The 21,404-nt window shown below is 37.2% G+C and overlaps 1 protein-coding gene across 3 annotated transcripts in view; it reads right to left on the bottom strand.

The window, feature by feature from the left end:
• CSMD3 (CUB and Sushi multiple domains 3) overlaps window positions 1–21,404 on the bottom strand; it is a 790,297-nt gene that overhangs the window by 437,767 nt on the left and 331,126 nt on the right. For all 3 annotated transcript variants that reach the window (XM_068397267.1, XM_068397268.1, XM_068397269.1), the window contains one exon: window positions 13,293–13,414. In XM_068397267.1, the coding sequence (XP_068253368.1) occupies window positions 13,293–13,414 (122 nt within the window). The remainder of the gene's footprint in view (window positions 1–13,292; window positions 13,415–21,404) is intronic.

The following is a 21,404-nucleotide window of genomic DNA, read 5'->3' as shown; positions in this document are numbered from 1 at the left end:
GGGTTGGAAGGGACCTTTAAAGATCATCTAGTCCAACACTCTCTGCCATGGGCAGGAACATCTTTCACTAGATCAAGTTTTCAAAACCCCATCCAACCTAACCTTGAACACTCCCAGTGACAGGGCATTCACAACTTCTCTGGGCAACCTGTCCTCACCACCCTCATTGTAAAAAATTTCTTCCTTATATCCAGTCTAAATCTACACTCTTTCAGTTTAAAACTGTTACCCTTTGTCCTCTGACTACAGGCCCTGGTAAAAGGTCTTTCTCCATCTTTCTTATAATCCCCCTTTATATGATGAAAGGTCGCAATAATATCTCCCTGGAGCCTTCTCTTCTCCAGGCTGAACAACAACAATTCTCCAGCCTTTCTTCATAGGAGAGGTGTTCCAGCCCTCTGATAATTTTCATGGCCCTCCTCTGGACCAACTGTAACAGGTCGATTGACATCTGTTGGCTTCCTTACAAACGTATGTAAATGACTGTGACTCATGAGGTTTAAGATTAGTTCCAAAACAGAATATAAATGGATTTCCCAACTTTGAAGCTGTGATCCATAAAATCACAGGTAAACATCACTTAACCCCTAAGGCATTTAAACTCACAGCATAGGTCTTGTTTCAACCTGTATATTCACCAGATGTACCAATGCTATGAGGCAATATATGAGATCATTTAGAATTCTTTTTCTCAGTAACATCATTTTTACAGTGGCAATGCACAGTACCTTCCCATTCAGCTGATCAGACAAAAATTAATATTCCAGACTCCCAACTCTGGTTCTTACTGTCTAATCTAGTCTTTTGAATATGTTTTGTATGTCTTAGAAAAACATTCTCCAATGTTACTTTGAGAAAATTATGATTGTCACTCCCAGATAAGCATAAGTTTGAAGAGTAATAAAAGATACAAATGTTCTAGTCTTTTTCTTTCTCCTAATAGAGGGATTTGTACTTTCTATTAATAGGAGGGTTTTTTTCAAGATTTGTTATATTTGGAATTCATTTCCACACTGATTTTTAGTGGTATTTGAGCACTCAATGCTATGTCTCTTTGATAACACAGATCTTAAAGACGAAAGGTTTTACAGCAATTTAGTTAAGCTTCTGATATTATGAAGGAGGTGAAATGTATTTCATTAATAACGTCATCCCACTAAATAATAAAGAGCTGAGATTAAAAGATCATACAGAAGAGTTAGCAGCAAAGGCATATTAGAGTAAGACTCAAATCAAAGATTATTTCTAAAGAAAACAAAAGGAACTTTAAACTATTGTATTTAAATTAACGTTAAATATATAATGTTCTAAGAGTTTCATTTTCTTCTTTTTCAAAAAGCCATTTTTGTAGTAAAACCCATCAATCCATTTTACTACTTTCCAAGGAGATGTGCTAGGAAAACCCTGAAACTTTTTGTGCCTTTTTGCTCTAAAGGCATTTTTTTTTTTTTACTTCCCCAGAGAGGAGACTACAATGCTCCAGATAGCCTAAAAAAGTACGACTTGCCAAGACCCTTATGAACAAATAGGCCCTGCACATGGGTCAGGGCAATCTCAAGCACAAATACAAGCTGGGCAGAGAATGGATTGAGAGCAGCCCTGAGGAGCAGGACTTGGGGTGATGGCTGATGCGAAGCTCAGCATAAGCTGGCAATGTGTGCTTGCAGCCCAGAAAGATGTTGGGGACCTACAGAAAAGCTGGAGAGGGAATTTTGCAAGCACTTGTAGTGATAGGACAAGGGGTAATGGTTTTAAATTGAAAGAGGGTAGATTTAGATTGGATATTAAGAAAAAATTCTTTCCTGTGAGGGTGGTGAGACACTGGAACAGGTTGCCCAAAGATGTTGTGAATGGTCCCTCCCTGGCAGTGTTCAAGGCCAGGATGGATGGGGCTTTGAGCAACCTGGTCTAGTGGAAGGTGTCCCTGCCCGTGGCAGGGGGATTGGAACTAGATGATCTTTAAGGTCCCTTCCAACCCAAAGCATTCTATGATTCTATGAAATAGTAACAGGTATAAGCAGGGAAAAATCAACCAGTCTATAAAACAACAATGAAAAAAATAATGATCATCCTTCCCTCATAAAACTAAGCTCACTGTCAGAGCTGAAAAAAGAAAACATTGTTCTTAAGATGACTGCAGTCCTATGAAGGGGCTGAGGACTTTTAATCAACTTTTCCCTGCTTCTGTTCTTCCATTCAGTAGTTAGCCAAAAATGGTATCCTTACATGCAGCATAGAAGTTTGCCCTTTTTCATTCTACTGAGAGTAAGCAGTCTGTTCCAGAAAAAAAGCAGAGAGGTCAGTAACTGATGTCAGCCTAACCTGATGAGTAGCTACATCCTGAAGGGAACAGAAACACAGGAGTGATATTAGTGACTTAAGTCTCAGTGGATGTTCCTGCAAGTATCACCTTCAGTTTGCATTGTGAGTGTGTATTTCGTTTACGTGGCAAGGTTTTGGTAGCAGGGAGGGACTGTAGGGGTGGCTTCTGTGAGAACTGATCAGGAGCTGCCCCCATGTCAGACAGAGCCAGTTCCAGGTGGCTCCAAGACAGACCCGCCATAGGCCAAAGCTGAGAAACATAGTGACGTTGACAGTGCCTCTGTGATAACAGTTAAGAAAGGGTAAAAAATGTTGCACAACAGCAGCTGAGGGAGAGGAGTGACAATAAGTGAGAGAAAAAACTATGCAGACACCAACGTCAGTAAAGGAGGAGTGGGAGGAGGTGCTCCAGGCACCTGAGTGAAGATTCCCCTGTAGCCTGTGGAGAAGACCATGGTGATGCAGGTTGTCTCCCTGTAGCCCATGGAGGTCCACAGTGGAGCAGACATCCACCTGCAGCCCATGGAGGACTCCATGACAGAGCAGGTGGATGTGCCCCAAAGGAAACTGTGGCCCCATGAAGAGCCCACACTGGAACAGTCTCCTGGGAGGATTTGTAACCCTGCGGGGGGCTCACTCTGGAGCAGTCCTCTCCTGAAGGACTGCACCCCATGGGAAGGACCCATGTTGGAGCAGTTTGTGAAGAACTGCAACCTGTGGGAGGTACCCGACGCTGGAGCAGGGGAAGAGCGTGAGGAGGAAGGAGTGGCAGAGATAAAGCATTATGGACCAGTCATGACCCCCATTCCCTGTCCTCTCTGCGCCGCTTGCCGGGAGGAGGTAGAGAAGTCAGGAGCAAAGTTGAGCCTGGGAAGAAGGGAAGGGTGGGAGAAAGGTGTTGTTTTAGCTTTGTTCTTATTTCTCATTATCCTACTCTAATTTGAGTAACAATAAATTGAATTGATTTCCACAAGTTGAGTCTGTTTTGCCCATGACGGTAACTAGTGAGTGATCTCCCTGTCCTTATCTCAGCCCACAAGATTTTACATCATATTTTCTCCCCCTGTCCTTTTGAGGAAGGGGAGTGATAGAGCAGCCTGGTGGGCATCTGGCAACCAACAAAGGTTAACCCACCACAGAATGGTACTGTGAACCATGAACATTTAAAAGAGTTACTTCATAGAAAACAAACAAACAAACTGCTATACTATATATGGCAAAAAAACCCTAACAAACCAGGGCATTCACTGTCTAACAACAGCCTTTTATGTTAAGTGAAGCCGAGGAAATTGTGCAACTTCCAAACTTTACCTTATAACAAATGAAAAGGAAGCAGGTGGAGACAAAAAAAAAAATAATTTTGCCCTGGTACAGTGCTGGAAACAGTCTTCTTACTTCACTAGCAATGAGGATAATGTATTTTGTTAACATAAAGCAGAGGGATACAGCAAGCTAATATTGTATACAATACAGAATATTTGTATTTTTTTATAATTCTTTAGTTGAGAATGAAAGAATTAACCGTTCTTATACTGGCCAAATATCTGAAGCATTTGAAGCACCATAATTTAAGAATGCCTATAATGAAGAATTGCCATATGTTTTTGCTCCACCTGTCAAACAGGTAATTTGCAGGTTTATAATCTACAAATCTGCATATGTCTTTATTTGTTGTCTTTTTCCTATGATACGTATATTAATAGCAGATAACAGTTTTCTTTCCCTCACTGTCTGGAATTTTATCATGTGTATCATTCATTCCGTGGTTTAAAATTATCAACAAAGATTTTCTGAAAAAGGTCAAGGAACAGCTGCAGAATTTGTGTCGCTACAAGCAGCAGTAGATATTTGAGTTATGGAAGTAACGTAACATACAAAATGAGATTTTGTCATTCAGACAACACAACACAGAAAATCTTGCAATGTTGATAACTGTGAAAATGCTTTCATGATGATAATTGTTTAAGTTCAAGAAATGACATTTAATGTTTCAGAACATCAAATTGTGATGGTTACCAGCTTTAGCAAAAAATGCTAAAACAATCCACCCAGTGTTTATTCTGGTAAGATGAGACATTGTAAGTATTTAATGCAGGGAAATCTAAAGACACTTTCTTTTTTTTTAAAAAAAAACAAGTAGATAAAGCTATCATGGTTTGTGTTGAAGCAGCTTTCACAGAAAATGCTTTTCTCTATTTTCTGTCTAGTTGACATTAACCAAATCAACCTTCCAGTGTGAAAAAACCTTTATTCTGTTGCATTTATGTGTATATATATATATATATGTGTGTATATATATATATATATAAAAATATATATATAAAATCTCTGTTTTGGTTACACCCATCATAAATCATTAGCTTCCTCTACCTATCATTTTCCGACACAAATCTCTAAGTCAGTCTTCTGCTCTGGGCTTCTATTTTCTCCTTCAGAGGTCGCAAACTGCTGTCTTCCTTTAAGAAGGGCTGTTAGTCTATGGATAAACCAATTGTGTGTTACTAGTCCCTTGAAGAATAGGTCATAATAGGACCTTAGAAAAAGACTGGTCTGGAGTAAGATGCAAGTAACTGTGAAATTCAGCCTGCAACCTGCTTTCTGTGCATAGAGTTCATATCTGAGAGAATAAACCAAATATGATACCACAAACAGTTATAAACAGTATTTCCAGATGTTTATTTGTAAGAAATATTGCTCAAGCAACTAATCTGATATAGAAACAATAAAAGGAAAACAAGTTTTAAATTTTTAGGAGAAAAGTAGTAGAAAAAATGCTCTGCTTCTGGGGAAGGGAAGGGAATTAAACCATGAAAATACAAAGATTTTTTTAGTATATTCAAAATGTAAACGTAAAATTACAAGATCTCATTATCTAATGTCAGAATGAATTACCAGCAATTCATAGCATTGTCCAAAACCTAACTGGTGAGTTTGTAAACATCTCACGAGATATTCAAGTATCATTTCCCTTAATAGATGTGAGAGATGTGGAGTTCAAACTGAGAAATCTTTCTTCTCATTTCTGTGCAGTTATTCACAAGAGTGTTTCCTATGCACCCAAGGGGTAAATAACATGAGAATCACAGTTAAGTCCAAAGCAAAGAACTTTAAATTCTGTTGTACCTTTAGAGTACCACAGAGAGGCACAATTTTCCTGAATGTTCTTTCAGGCAGATCCCTGGAACTATAGTTTTGCTATTTTTGATCAACAGAGCTTTAGTTGATTCCAGAGTAGCCATGGATAAAACAGTGACAAAAATCTCTTGCTTGATGTATATAAAAAAATGAGTGGAAACCATATTATAACAATCTAGAGGTGGGAAAACTGTCCATGAATTTCCTCCATCATATAGTGTTGGAGAAGCCTCACATGTACAGGTGCTGACCCTCACAGGCAATTTCAACCACCCCAATATCTCCTACGAGTGCAACAAAGCAGGGCACAAGCCATCAGGGAGGTTTAGGGAGTGTATTGATGACAAATTCCTAACACAGGTGATTGAGAGCCAACAAGGAGACATGCTCTGCTGTACCTCATCCTTGCAAACAAGGAAGAGCTGGTCAGGAATGCAAAGGCTGGGGCAGCCTGGGCTGCAGTGACCATGGGTTGGTGGAGTTCAGGACCCTGAAAGGAGGGAGGCAAGGCAAAGGGCAGGAGCACAACCCTGGCAGGAGAACAGACTTTGTTCAGGGTTCTGTTTTGAAGAATCCCACGCAGATGGTTCTGGAGAGAAGAGCAGTCCAGAGAACTGGTTGATATTCAAGGATTGCTACCTCCAAGCTCAACAATGGTTCATCCCAATGAACACAAAACCAAACAAAGGTACTAGCAGGCCTGCATGAATGAACTAGGAGCTCCTGATTAAACTCAAAAGTAAAAGGGAAGCGTAAGAGATGGAACTGGTGTCAGGACACCCAGGAGTATAGAGACACTCCTCTGAGCATGCAGGGATATTTCTAGAAAAGCCAAAGCCCATCTGAGGTTTAGTCTGGCAAGGAACATGAATGGAACAAGAAGGGCTTCTACAGGTACGTCAGCAGCAAAAGTTAGACAACAGAAAACAGGGGCTGTCCTCTGAATGGGGCAGGTTGCATGGTGACAAATGACACTGAAAACACCAATGTACTGAATACCTTCTTCGCTTCTGTCTTCACTGATAAGACTTGCTTTCAAGAATCCCAGGCCCCTGAGATCAGAGGGAAAATCTAGAGCAAGGAAGACTTATTCTTGCAGGAGGCGGATCAGGTCAGGGAACATTTAAACAAATTGGGTGTATACAAGTCTATGGGGCCTGAAGGGTTGTACACATGGGTGCTGAGAGAGCTGGCCAATGTCATTGTGAGGCCACTCTTGGTCATCTTTAAAATGTCATGGTGATCAGGAAGTGATTCCTGAGGACTGGAAGAATGAAAAACTAATTCCTATCTTCAAGAAGGGCAAGAAAGAGTATCTGGGGAACTACAGTCCAGACAGCCTCACCTTGATTTGTGGGAATGTGATGGAGCAAATCCTCCTAGACACCATTTCCAAACAAGTCAAGGGCAGTAGGATGCCTGAAAGTAGCAAGCATGGATTTATGAAGGAGAAATCATGCCTGATCAACCTGATAGCCTTCTACAACGAGATGTGTGGGTTGGTGGATGGGTGGAGAGCAGTGGATGCTGATCTTGCACTTCAGTAAGGTTTTCAACAGACTTCCATAACATTCTTATAGACAAACTGATGAAGTATGGGTAGATGAATGTACAGTGAGGTAAGAAATCTATCTGGAGGCCAGTCACTGCCAGTCACCCAGGGGTCAATCCTGGGTCCAATCCTGTTCCACATTCTCATTAATGACCTTGATGATGGTACTGAGTACATCTTCAGCAAGTTTTAAGTTTATAAAGAACCGTGAAGAGTGGCTGAGAGGGTTGTGCTGCCATTCAGGGGGTCATTGACAGGCTGGACAAATGGGCTGACAGGAACCTCACAAAATTCTGCAAAGGGAAATGGAAGTTTCTGCTTCTAGAGAGGAACAACCCCTTTCACCAGTACACACTCAGGGCCAACTGGCTGGAAAGGAGCTTTGCAGAAAAAGCAGTGGGGCTCCTTGTGGACAGCAAGTTGAACATCAGGCAGCAATGTACCATTTAGGTTAGGCTAAGTCATGGTTTGCTCTTTGATTTTCCACAACCACAGTAAAATAAATGTCAGTATTACTTCAATATTTAGGGGTTTTTTTTTTAAATATTTGCACAGAACATTCTTACGAAGTTAACTTTTTATAAATCACTTGTAAATTTCCTATATGAAAGTTGTTCAACTGTCCTGAAGTATTTCAAATTTAAGCAGAATGTATGAGTATGCCTTTCAATAAGCAGCAGTTGAAAAAGTTCAGAAGACTTTTATTGTACAAAACCATATAAGAATTTTATCTGGGTATGATACCATATAGGCAACGGTAGATACTTCACTGTTACAAAGTTAGGTACAAATTGACCTTTTTCCAGTGGATCACTATTCAGAGCTTTGGCACATCATTGATTTCTTTCTAATGATAATCTTAATTATTTTCTCTTGAACAGATAACTCCACAAACCAGTGTCCTGATAAGAATGAATATGCAAAAAAAATGCTCAAGAACAATACACATTTGTGGATCTCAATGATGTCAGATGTGTTGGTGCACCTTCATCAACAAGTTTTGTTATTGACTCCCATCCAGATGACCTTCCTTTCACAACTGATTTTTATTTAATTTCTCTACTTTTCAATAGTGTACTCACTGTCTTCTCTGGCCATGTTTGAGGTATTTAGTCATGGTTCTACTCCACTGTCAACAAGGCCTGGGGATGAACAGCATGTCTGGTTAACTGTATGAGGCAAAAGACCAACTGTAATGCAATACAAAGCTAAGGAGGCAGATGATTGCCTGGGACAATATTTCTTTCATCTATATTTACTGATATAAAATTTATTTCTGAAACCAGTCAGGGAAGAAAATTAGCCAGATTCAATCCTGGAAAAGACATGTACACATGGGAGGAATGTCCATTCACACCAGAGTTAAAGTTCCTTTCAGAGTCTTTCATCTAATGCTTTCTCCCTTACAACATTCTCAATTTCTGAGGTATTTTTGTTGCAAGTGATGCAATAGATGCAGCTCTGAAATACCAGATCAATAAGTCCTGAAACACTGGGATCAATAAGTCCTCATGGTTCTCATGGCTGCAGTATAAAATATTGTAAATATTGCCATGTTATAATGAACACCATGACATTATTTGTTGTAGTCATTATAAATAACTCTTAATGGCTAATCTTCATTATACATCAATGACGTTTTTGACTTCAAGGCAAATGTCAAAAGTTATGCCTTTTAGCAGTCATGCAAGGTAAACACTATTGTGTTCAGAACAATAAGGCAATGTTAGCATGAATTGAAACTGAATACATTAAACCATTCATTATGTAAGCAAAAACTTTATACATGCAGATTCCTCAATATATGCTAAAAAGAAGTTGATCCAACTTGTAAAAAATCTCATTTTCTTTTAACCTCAACAAGTTTAGGTTATTCTAATCAGTGTTAGACACCTTTTCTATTTATACTGAAAACTATAAACCTATCTGAATGTTGTTTCAGAGAACATTGTAAACCTTTTATCTACCCAGTATTTTAGGAACCCCATAATTACCAGTGAGTCTGCATTTCATTGCAATATCAAAGAGGTATAATTATGTCCAACCAGTAACATGCAAAGAACAATATTTTCTGGGTAATGCTAGAAGGCTGGTAGAAGGTCTCCCTGGAGTCTTTTCTTCTCCAGGCTGAACAGCCCCAACTCTCTCAGTCTGTCTTCATAGGAGAGGTGCTCCAGCCCTCTCGTCATCTTTGTACCCCTCCTCTGGACTCACTCAGACAGCTCCATGTCCTTCTTGTGTTGCGGGCCCCAGAGCTGGATGCAGTACTCCAGGTGGGGACTCATGAGAGTGGAGTATAGGGGGAGAATCACCTCCCTCGACCTGCTGCCTATGGTTCTTCTGATGCAGCCCAGTATACAGTTGGCCTGGGCTGTAAGCACACATTGCTAGCTGATGTTGATCTTCTTGTCAACCATTACTCCTAAGTCCTTCTCCTCAGGGCAGCACTCATTCCCTTCTCTGCCCAGCTTGGATTTGTGCTTGGGATTGCCCACACCCACATGCAGGACCTTGCACTTGGCCTTGTTGAACTTCATGTGGTTAACACGGGCCCTTCTCTGACCTTAGTGTCTATGGGGTTGTTTCTCACATTTTCTCACTCCTCTCCTTCAGCTGCTGTTGTGCAGCATTTTTTACCCTTTCTTAAATATGTTATCACAGACATGTCACTAGCTTGCCTGATTTGCTCAGCTGTGTCATGTAGTGGGTCTTTTTCGGAGCCAGATAGAACTGGCTCCATCCAACATGGGGGCAGCTCCTGATCTCTTCTCACAGAATTCACCTCTGCAGCACCTCTACTACCAAAACCTTACCATGTAAATGCAATACATAAGTACAAATCAAATCAACCTGAATCATGCATGCACTGAAATATTTTATTGAACCAGCAGAGGTTCAATCTATGAATTCTGGTTCATCCTTGAATATTAAAACTGAGTGTATACTTATATATTTTTATCAGTCAGGAACTGGAACAATTTTCATGCTATGCTAATATGCTATTTTGTAGTATTTATGGTTTCAGAAAAAAAAAATCCAACATAAATAACTTTTAAAGAACCTTTTATTTGGATTATTGCAGGCACGACCTCTGACTAAAGAGGGGACTTATTTTGTTTTCTTTATAACTGGAATTTATACACATGGAATAACTTGATCTCTTAAGTGTTTTGAGAGAAAGGAAAACAAGTCTAACAACTGCACCTCCCCAGTACAAGGCAGAGACGCAGCTACTGGAAAGAGTCCAGCAAAGGGACACTAAGAGGATTAAGGGAATGGAGCACCTCTGATATAAGGAAAGGCTGAGAGAGCTGGGCTTGCTTAGCCTATAGAAGAGAAGGCTCAGGGGAATCTTAATGTGTATAAGCACCTGAAGGGAGGATGTAAAGAAGATGGAACAAAACTCACTCCAGTGGTGCCCAGTGACAGGACCAGAGGCAATGTGCAGAAACTGAAACACAGGAGGTTCTGACTGAATATCAGGAAACAGTTTTTCACTGTGAGGGTGACTGAGCACTAGCACTGGTTGTCAAGCGAGGTTGTAGAGTCACCATCTTTGCAGGTATTCAAAGACCGTCCAGACAACTGTCTCTAGGTGGCCCTGCTGGAGCAAGGGAGTTCAACTAGATGATCTCTAGATCAACTAGTTGGTCCCTTCCAACCTCAATCATTCTGTAACTCTGTGAATTGATGACCGAATTGATTGATGACCGCTGAATATGAGCCAGCAGTTCGCCGAGGTGGCCAAGAAGGCCAACAACATCCTGGCTTGTATCAGAAATAGTGTTATCAGCAGGACTAAGGAAGTGATTGTCCCCCTGTACTCAGCACTGGTGAGGCCGCACCTTGAATACTGTTCAGTTTTGGGCCCCTCACTACAAGAAAGACACTGAGATGCTGGAGAGAGTCCAAAGAAGGGCAATGAAATTGGTGAAGGGTCTAGAGAACAAGTCTTATGAGGAGCGGCTGAGGGAACTGGGATTTTTTTAGTCTAGAGAAAAGGAGGCTGAGGGAAGACCTCGTTGCTGTCTACAAGTACCTGAAAAGAGGTTGTAATGAGGAGGGTGCTAGTCTCTTCTCTCAGGTAACAAGCAATAGAACAAGAGGAAATGGCCTCAGGTTGCACCAGGGGAGGTTTAGACTGGATATTAGGAAAAATTTCTTCACGGAAAGGCTTATCAAATGTTAGAACAGGCTGCCCAGGGAAGTGGTGGAGTCACCATCCCTGAAGGTATTTAAAAGATGAGTAGATGTGGTGCTTAGGGATATTGTTTAGGGATATTGTTTAGTGGTTGACTAGGTAGTGCTAGGTTAATGGTTGGATTCGATGACGATTCTGTGATTCTGTGACTCTGTGAATCACACTGACAACTAGAAACAAAGCTTTTATTGACTTCTTAATTTTCTGCACTCAGCTTTAAATTCCAAGTTCCTTAAAAGTAGAAACTGGAAATTTGAAAGGAAAATAATACTGAGGAATAATGTTTTTGAATACATCAGTGAAAAATACTTTTGGTCGAAACAAAGTTCTGAGGTTTTAAAGACAGCAGTGCATCACCATGTTGTGAATTGGCGGGGAGGGAGAAGGAAGGCAGCATTAAGACACAAGTACCTCCATCCAAGTGTAATCATTAACACCCTTCAAGTCATTAATATCTTAAACCTGCAGTCACCTGTGATTTGCCCCTAGATACGTACTAGTTTGTGAGCTTAAAGTTTTGCTCCTACCATTGGTAGAATGTATAAAATCTTATTTGGCTTTTTTGTTATGTAGACATGACCTTGCTGCATGTAAGAAAGGAAACCATTTTATACAAAATATGGCCAAAAAGGTTTTAAATTTATTCTATACAACAGCTTAGTGGTGGTTTTCAAGCTATTTAGAGCACTCGCTCAAAGTGTAAGAGCTGTGTTTAATTTCCTCAAACAATACGATCTTAAATTCTGTCTACTAACACATTTGACAGAACTTTCTCTCAGAAATTCTAGATGTGCACAGATTTCGTCTTGCTCACTAACAGTTTTTGGTTAAAGAAATAAAAATATGAAGATTCTTTGGGCCAGAGAAATGGATCTTAACTATTAATTTTGAACTTCTTGCCCATCTATAGGACAGAGCCTGCATGATCTTTCAAGGATTCTTGACACATTTTTGAATATCTATAAATAGGATAAATAGCAGTCCCTGGAACAAGGATAAAACAAACAACCCTCCCTCCCCCACCCCCCTCCCAAACACATCTACATCTTCATTATGAATATTCTAATAACTTGATTAAATATTCTCTCTTCTTCTTCCAAAGCGGAACATAAGGATGTCTTCCACAGAGGACTTTGTAAGATTAGAGGGAGAAATGCATCATTGTAGCTAAATGGCTCCTGAAATGTAATCAGGTTTTCACTGAGTCCTCTGGCTTTCTGGTTAATAAGCTCAGGTGTAAAGGGATAGGCCTTCTAGGCCTCTCTGATCAACTAATGGAGCGTGATGCAGACGGCAATATAAGGCAGAAATTAGGAGATAGAATATACCCCTGTACCAGCAAACACAGATGTTGATAGTCCTTTATAAAACATTCCTGAGCTGTACAGCTAATTTTTGTTTTATTATGTCTAAAGAAGTCCATTACACTCAGTTCAGATAGAATGATACATGTGGAAATAGAATATAGCCATTGCTGCCAGGAGTCTAGCTCTTGAATTTAAAGACAACTGGTGTCATAACTTAGCTTTATTGCTCTACTTGGACTCATCTGCAATTATCAGAACTCCTAGTACTTTTAGTTTAAAGTGTAGGTATAAAGTATATGGGATTTTAATACAGTGGCTCAGACAATGAAATAAATTACAAAACTTTAGAACTGTCCTTCATGAAGTGAAAGTGAATTAATGAACTTCAGTTATTTCACACATAGTCTAAGGCCAAACATGATACAAAGTCTTATACACAAAACAGTTGTACTGATTATAACACAACATTAGTGGACCCATGACATTGTTTCATATCATTGGGTAGTTGCTTCTGTGAATTCATTTAGAGAGTCACATAAAAACATGATAACATCCACTTGGCATACAAAAAGCACATTCTTAGGGGAAACAACAGGTTTTAACATCTGTCCATACCAATCTAATATCAGACTTTTCTTAGAAATGTCTCCAATGCACCAAGTACAGCAGCTGGAGTGTAGAGATAAATCATATTAGTGAAGAATGTCATGATCTACATGTTCTTTTGTTTTGTTTTTGTTTTTTTTTTAAAGCAAAGTCAGAATTTTGAACTTACCTTATTAGCATTGATAGCTGTGATGACCCACACGCATTGAGCATTGCTGTCATACTGGAATGGAAAATTGGGTGATGTGAAAGTGCCTCCAGGTCCCTGAAGATTGGATCCGCAAGTCTTGACTGCAAAAAGAAAGTTCACCTTTTAATTCACATACAAAATACATGTAGCAGATTAATAAACCAAGCTCTAACTTATATTAATCAAGATGTGAAGGATAGTACACCACAAATAACACAAAGGACATAAACTGTGTCCTTTCTGCTTGCAAATGACATTTTTAAGGCAGCAAATTCATAGTCTGCTGAAGACAATAGAAGTTTTATTGCTTGTTCCTTGATATTCAGATCTTTGCTGAATGCACTATTGGTTAACTTTTCCTGTATGAAGCTGTAGAACTGATAAGCAAGCTCAGCTAAACATGAGCTTATCCTATTTCTCCAGTGATTGTTATGACACCACAAATAAACTGCAGAAGCTAAAGAATTATTGTTTCATCTATATTCTGACAGACTATCTTGCTTAATTGAATAAAAATATTCAGACTAAGATATGTGAAATAACCATACAGTTGTATTGCACTTTCACAAAGCATGTGTATTTGATCAATATAGAACATAAGAAGATTCAGCTGCTGATAGATGAAAACTTGTTCCTTCCCTCCCATTAGCTTCTAGAAAGAATGTCACTATTTCCACCCAACCTGCACCACTTTTACCCCTCAGAGAAGCAATACTCTGCTGAAGAGTCTGTTCAAAAGCACAACAGAAACCTGAAAACAAGGAGAGAGGAGCTCTCTTGATGAGAGAGAGGCTCCTCATATATGATCAGCAGCTGAAGCCATTGAGATCATGAGTGAGTCTAATGCCAAGCACAGATTTTCATCTATATTTTTAATAAGAAACTGTATGACTTGCAGCTCATATCTGTGTGTGGGAAGAAAGTCAGGATGAGAAAAGCAGTGAGTGTTCCAGACACAATTTGCTGCTCCATCTGAACATGTGAGTCCATTCTTTGGGGTAGAATTGGGATGTAAACTTTGCATGTATGTTATGGTAGAGTTATGAGTTGTTTTTGCTGCCTTTTCTCAGGGTAGCCGCATAGTGGAGGCCTCAAAGAAAAGCCATGTCATTCTATAGTGGAATGGTCCTAATGAAAGCTAAGTCTTTGACTCCTAGGTTCTATTATTCATACTCATTTGAAATATTCCTAACAGACACTTGCTTTCAGTACCATAGTCTGAAATCCAGAAGGGGAAAAAACAAAAAATCAATTCAAATTAAACCAATTACTTGGTTTTGTAAAGTCTGGTTAAGGAGAAAAAAAGAAGTTATTAAACCATGAATCTTCTTTCATTTGAAAATACAAATATAAGAAGCTGCAAAGATGAAGCTATTAACTATACTTATTTACAGTTTAGGAAGGCTTCTGATACAGCAACATAAAATATTGAAACGTTACAGATCAATATTGAATTTCTTTTGAGTTAAAGGGAGAAAAATGTACAGCCTTAGGTTTTTAATTGCTATATATGATTGATCTCACTGCATTTGTTAAGTGACTGATTAGCAAAACACATCTGTGTTTTTTGGGGAATATCAGAGTACTTTCTGTTCAGCAATAACTGTGGTGAAAGAAATGTTCTACTATAATCTAATAATATAATATTCTAATATACTAATATTTTATGTTCAAGTCTATAATCCACAGTTTGCCAATAAAACACAATAAAAAAATTCTTATATGAGTTTTTTACCCAGTAATTTATATTTGCCTCTGAACCTCAATACTATACTTCGTCCTTCAATATCCCCATTTTTGCTTTTATCCTATCACCTATGGTCTGTATCTCAATAAGTATCACAGGTTCCCTGTCTCTGACTCTGATTTTGTGTGAATCACATGAAATTTGTTCTCAATCACTCCAACCTTTAAAGTGCTGCAGGTTACAGGCAGTGTAGTATATACTTGTAAAACTAAAATGAATTTTTGTTTAGCTTTTAATGATTATTAGAAAAATCTCTCAGAAACACAACAGATGGTCTACACAAACTTTTTGCTTTATTTATTGAAAATTTTAAATACTTCCTATATCTTTTGTTTTAAGACATTCTTTGACCACCCTTCTGAATTTACATAGTTGCTCAGACAGTTCACTTAAGTGTGCACTGCCTCTCATGGCTCTGTGATGATTCTTACAACACCGCAAAGAGTAAGTAGAGTAGATGAAAAAAAAATAAACTCTTTCCACTGGGTTTTGGAGGTACTGCCTCAGACAATTGATTTACACAGCTCTTCACATAAGTAAGTCTATTTAATGAGAACAGTTTACAGGTAAGCTCAAAGTTGTAAAATTGTAAAAAATATACATAACAGTAAGTTATTATCACGTAACACCATTTCCTGGACTTCTTGAATCTGTTCCTACTTATTTTAAGGATTCGAGAACCCTGCTGTACAATCTTTATATTGGTTAGTTGTCATCTGCATAGGTGACTGGCTACCTGTTTCCATAATACAGCAAAGAACAGAAGTTCCACAGGCATTCAGATCATTCACATCATTCACCATGAATAGATCCTTCTGACATAAGAAGAAGCTTTGAATATAGACATATTTGATGCCTTAGTCTGTCAAAATTCATTGGTTACTAATTCAAGTCAAGACTGTGGCAATACAAGCTAGCTTCAAATCATTAATTGAAATCTGAGCTGCTGTGTTTTGAATAAATTGAAATATTAAAAGCGAGAATATCAGGAAAATAATCATTATTATCATTAAGAAACAGATCAGTTCCTTTCCAACTTACTCTTGTGTCTTTGAAGGCTTCTGTCTTGGCTTTGGTTCATTATTATTCAGCAAGAATTTGCTTTCTTTTTTGTAACTGATCTAAAGGCATGAATTAGATTACTGTTCCTATGTAGATAATTCATGTGTTTGAAGATTAGTTCTGATTGTGCTTCTGAATATTTTATACAGTATTTGGAAATGCATAAACATAGAGACAAGGATGTCTAATATCTTCAAAAACAAACATTAAATTTATACTAACAACTTATATTCACAGATGCATATTGAACCCACTCAATTGCTTTACTTACTCAATGACAGTAGTAACAGTTCAGTAAAATACAAACATGAGATTGACAAAATTTGACCCTTAATATTTTTCATAAAATAGGGATTTTACTGCACTTCCCTAGAAACAAATTACAACACACCAATATGTATGATCTATCATTTAGAGTTAATAAGGTTTTTATATTTCTAAGTCACTATGTTTATTTGAACAGAAAAGTGAAATTTTCTTACAGTACCAGATCTGATTTCAGACACATTGTAAACACAGAAAAAAGACCATTAATTCATTTTACAGGTAACAGACAAAAACAACTCATTATACCTCTCTGTCCTCTACGCATGGAATCAGGTCTTGGTGGGAGACAGAAACCAGTAAATTGGTAGAAAGCTTTTGCCATTCAATCTGCTCTTCAGAAATTATTATTTATTTTACTATTAACTTAGAAATTCACATGAATTCTACATTTGAGATGATTAGTAAGAAGAAAGAGGAAAGCAAGATCAGTATGGCAAATAATTTAGCTAAACAAAGATGATACATACAGATATGTAATTATGAAGCTTGCACAAAAATGTGTAGGATAGCAACTCTGTAGTCATACTTGGTGAGTATGAGAAAACTCATATGATCAAAGGTGGGAAGGAAGAAATATTCCTTATGTGGTACAACTTTTTTTCTGACCTATATAATACATTTTGAATAGCTGAAATTTAATGTCTCTCTATATATTTAATTTATTTAAAATAAAGAACCATGGTAGTTAATGGAGCTTTACATATCCATAGGAGACAAAAATCTGATGTATCAGTTTAAAAACAAGTATAATTTTTTAAATTAAAAAGTCTCTAGTGTCAGTAAAGATTTTTCCTTTGTAAAATATATATCTTCTCTTCACACACTTAAAACGTCTAACTTCCTGAAGTGTCTGTTTCTCTATTTCCCTTGTAATTACAAAAGACTTTCTCAAAGATAGAGACTTATTCTACCAATGCATATGTGTACTTTCTGCCAGAGAATATGTGAAAAACACAAAGTTAATGCAAGCCTACATTAAGAAATTTGTATGTGGAAATATGTCATATAAACTTTAAAGGAGACTAAAATTTAGTGAAAACAATTAACTATGATCACATATAAAAGTCAATAGAGAGAAAATATTAAAGAAGCTAATTTTCTTTTTGCAGTCCTTAATACTGAAGGTAGTACAACTAACACTCAAATAAACAGAGACTGTTTGTTGTATAAATATGTATAAATCTCCATCAAAAAAATCTTCCATCACCACCAAAACTGTGAAAGCATAAGAAGCAATACATTGTCCTGAGAACGAAGATAAACAAGGGACAGCTTCAGTATGGGGAAGGTGATTAAAGATATGCAGTCTATTAAAAAAATATAATCACTGTCTGAGTGTGCGCAAAAGGCTCAGGTCTGTGTGTAAAGTTCAGCTTGTTAGAGTTCCATGGAAAATTTTATAAATTAAAAGATAAAGTCAGAATTTAATTGGATTTTCAGAAAGCTATTAACAAGGCCACTTGCTCAAAAGCGTCTAAATAGGAAAACCAGTTAAGCAATTGGAAAAAGAAAAAATAATGAACTTAGTAACAGAATATTTTTCTCTGAATTGATACAAAGGTGTTTTCATCACAGTTCTTATATACAGAATATTAAAAAAATCATAGATATATGTGTGTATATGTATGCATAAATGTAGAGAATTAATTTGTAAATTAATCATAGAACAGTGCAAATTTATCATGCCACATAATACACTACAGTCTTACCAGCTGGCTGAAACAGGTTGCCCAGAGATGTGGTAGATGCCCCATCCCTGGAAACATTCAAGGTCAGGTTGGATGCAGCTCTGAGGAACGTGATCTAGTTGAAGATGTCCCTGCTCACTGCAGAGGGGTTGGACTAGATGACCTTTAAAGGTCCCTTCCAACCCAAAATATTCTATTATTCTAGTCAAAACTTTTTCCATTTTTTCCTTAAAGATTCAAATAAAGAAAGAAAAGTGATCTTAAAACTTTCTTTTAATGAACCACTTTGTTTACTGAACTTTTCTGCTCACTAACATTTGCAAAATTTAGCCTTTGAAAGTTTCCAAAAAACCCTTCCTGTGCCTGATAACCTATAAATATGTGTTCATCATGAAAATAATTAGCAGATAGATAATTGTAAAATTTTTGTAAAAGCTTCATCTTTTATAAATTTAACTAGGTTTTGAAAACTAGAAGCTCACTATTAGCAAAGAAATGAGTGTATTTTGGTTATACCTTACTTCAAAAGAGTAAAAGGAAGTATGTTAGAAGTTTAGTCTTATCTATTTTGAGTTGCAAAGAAAAAGAAAAGCTCTCTAAAACAAATAATCTGTTTACATCTGACTGCTGCTGCTATTCAGAAGTGATTTCTGGATACTGCACAAGTTTATTCAGACAGCATGTCTCACAGTGAATTTTGTAATTTCTGTTGCTTACACTGTATAGCAATGACACATTTCAGAATAACTAAAAAGAATACAGTAAAGAATTCAGAAAATTAGATCTAAGTAGTGTACTAAGAGCATATGGAACAGTAAACAAATCCCAACATTGCCAAAAAAAATCTCACTGAAATTCTCCAAATTAAGAAGGTCTTTCATTTTTGCATTTTCTTAGGTGGAGCTGGGAAGAACCAGGAGGGGCTGTTGGTGCCCTCAGGGTCCTGAGAAAAACCCTACATATCTTAACGAACAGTTGTATCACACCAGGTTTCAGCAAAAGTCATCTATGCCTGCCTGGTGATAACACCTTTCAAAGTGATAATTAAAGAGGAAAGGATTTCTTTTAATGATCGAATTCAGGATAATAAACATAGCTATTTGTCTTTCTCTTCTTTTCTTTTTCTTTCCCCACTATGCTCAAGGGTACAAGAATTTGAAGCTAAATAAGGCTGATGATCTAGCTCAGAATAACATCACTTTTGATGAAGGACACTTTCTAGAGATTCAGAACATGCATTTCAAGATAGACCCAGTTCTCTTAGATAGACATTTTTGTGTCTCTGAAGGAAAGTTTTAAAATGTGAACTAAACCAGTGGTCTCCAAAATGGTGTGCGTGTACCCTAAGGGCTGTATAAGATAACATATTGCGGTGCAGGAAGAAAATGTTAGAATTTTCATAGTACATGAACATAACTTATAAATAAGTAAACATATATTGGTGAGATGTGCTCGGGTATTTTTTACTGATATGAGTGCTTGATCAAAAAGTTTGGAGACCACTGAACTAAACATGTGACAATGAGGTTCTGTCCCATTCTAAAGAATGTATAAAAAAGATGTCATGAACATAGACACTTTTAATGTAATATTTAACAAAGCATGGAAATTTTTAATAAAATGTTACACCTGAAGTCTAATTGTAGAAATTAAACTGCTAATATTTTAAAAATATTGTTAAGTATTTTACTAGCAATTCTTTACTGGCAATGCTTCATACAAGAAGCATAGCTAACAGCACCTTCTGTGATTACTACACAATTAGTCAAAAGCTACTATAAACTTGGTTCAGTGCCTGACTAATCACTATCAAGAAGATGGCAAGTTACAACCAGACTAATAAAATGTCCGGATACCAAAAGTGCAAGTTTGGAGAGAAAGTCACTGCTAAGTTGCCCATGAGTTCACTAGTAGCCATATATTTCCCAGAAATACTGAAACTTTTTTTTTACTATGCATTTTCCAATGTTATTGTGACTGAGATGAACATCTTTGTAGAAATCTCATATCAAAACGTTTTTATAATTTGGAAACTGCAAATCCCAACAGAACCAATTCAGCAGCTGGGTTCAGAACACATTTAACACACTAAAAGCAATTTCATTTAAAGGCTAGGAAAAGAAAGAGCTGATTTTGTTTTTATTACATAAGAAAAAAATTACAAGTATTTTACTCCTAAAAACTCTGCTGATAGGTAGTGCTTAATAGAAGAAGAACACTGAAAAATATCAAGCTTGCATTAGTAGAATATAATAGAAAAGGAAGATTATTTTGGTAGAAAACTATTGTTTTTCTGGAGTATCTTCTTTTAGGAACAAAACAACTAATTCCATCACTAATTCCCATATTTCTCTTGAGATTTCTGGGCATTTGTTTTGGTCTATAAGACTCACAAGAACACTGCAGCAAGACCTATTCGTTTAGAGCCTCCAAACTGTAACTTTCTTGCAGTATGCTCCCCGTACAACAGGCAAAGCTCTGCTGTTCCGAAAAGGAAAGGGATGATGAGCTACTAAGGCACAATTGACTATTACTCTTCAGAAGAAAAACCTACAATTTGTGAAGAGATACTACCTGAGTTACCTGAAATAAAATCTTGAGATGTATGCCACAATAGATTAAATGGCATTCAACTGGTAGAATTTATTCAATACTGTGCAAGTTATGCACAGACTAAACAAACTGAACAGAAAAACTAATTCTATGCAAGTAATTGGCTTGACTTATTAATATATTGAACTAAAGAGCTTAATGTCAACATAATGCTTTTTCTTCTCACTTGTATTGAGTAATTATGAATTTTAGCTAAAAGTCATTCAATAGTTAATAGAATGTAGTTAATTTTTATAAGACTGAAAAACATCAGAGTGTCAATATGTAATTCTAATCTGAAAATAAATTACTAAAATATGTATTTCAGAAAATTTTTTATCTGGAAATTTTTACAATCTCTGCTACTTTCTTAAGTGCTAGACAGAATTAGACTTTGGGTAAGTATTTTGGAGAGTTTTTAGGTTTGTTTTTTTTAAAGTTGTACAATTTATATCTCCTGGGAATTTTTCAGATGAAAATCTGAAGACAAAGAAATGTAGAAAAGCAGACGTAAACCCTCTCAGCTACAAGGGATGAGCCCTTTCTCTAGCTACCTATCTACTTATTTGAATAGCTCTCCACTGCTTGTCTCAGTACTTTATACTAGAAGGACAGAATTTTTATTGAAATGAAATCAGATACAAAATGCTGCAGCTGTGATATTTTCACCTAACA

Source organism: Nyctibius grandis, chromosome 3 (genome assembly GCF_013368605.1).
Source record: "Nyctibius grandis isolate bNycGra1 chromosome 3, bNycGra1.pri, whole genome shotgun sequence".
In the NCBI taxonomy this organism is placed as follows: Eukaryota; Metazoa; Chordata; class Aves; order Nyctibiiformes; family Nyctibiidae; genus Nyctibius; species Nyctibius grandis.
The sequence above is the reverse complement of the archived record's forward strand: the minus strand, read 5'-3'. Positions and strand labels throughout refer to the sequence as shown.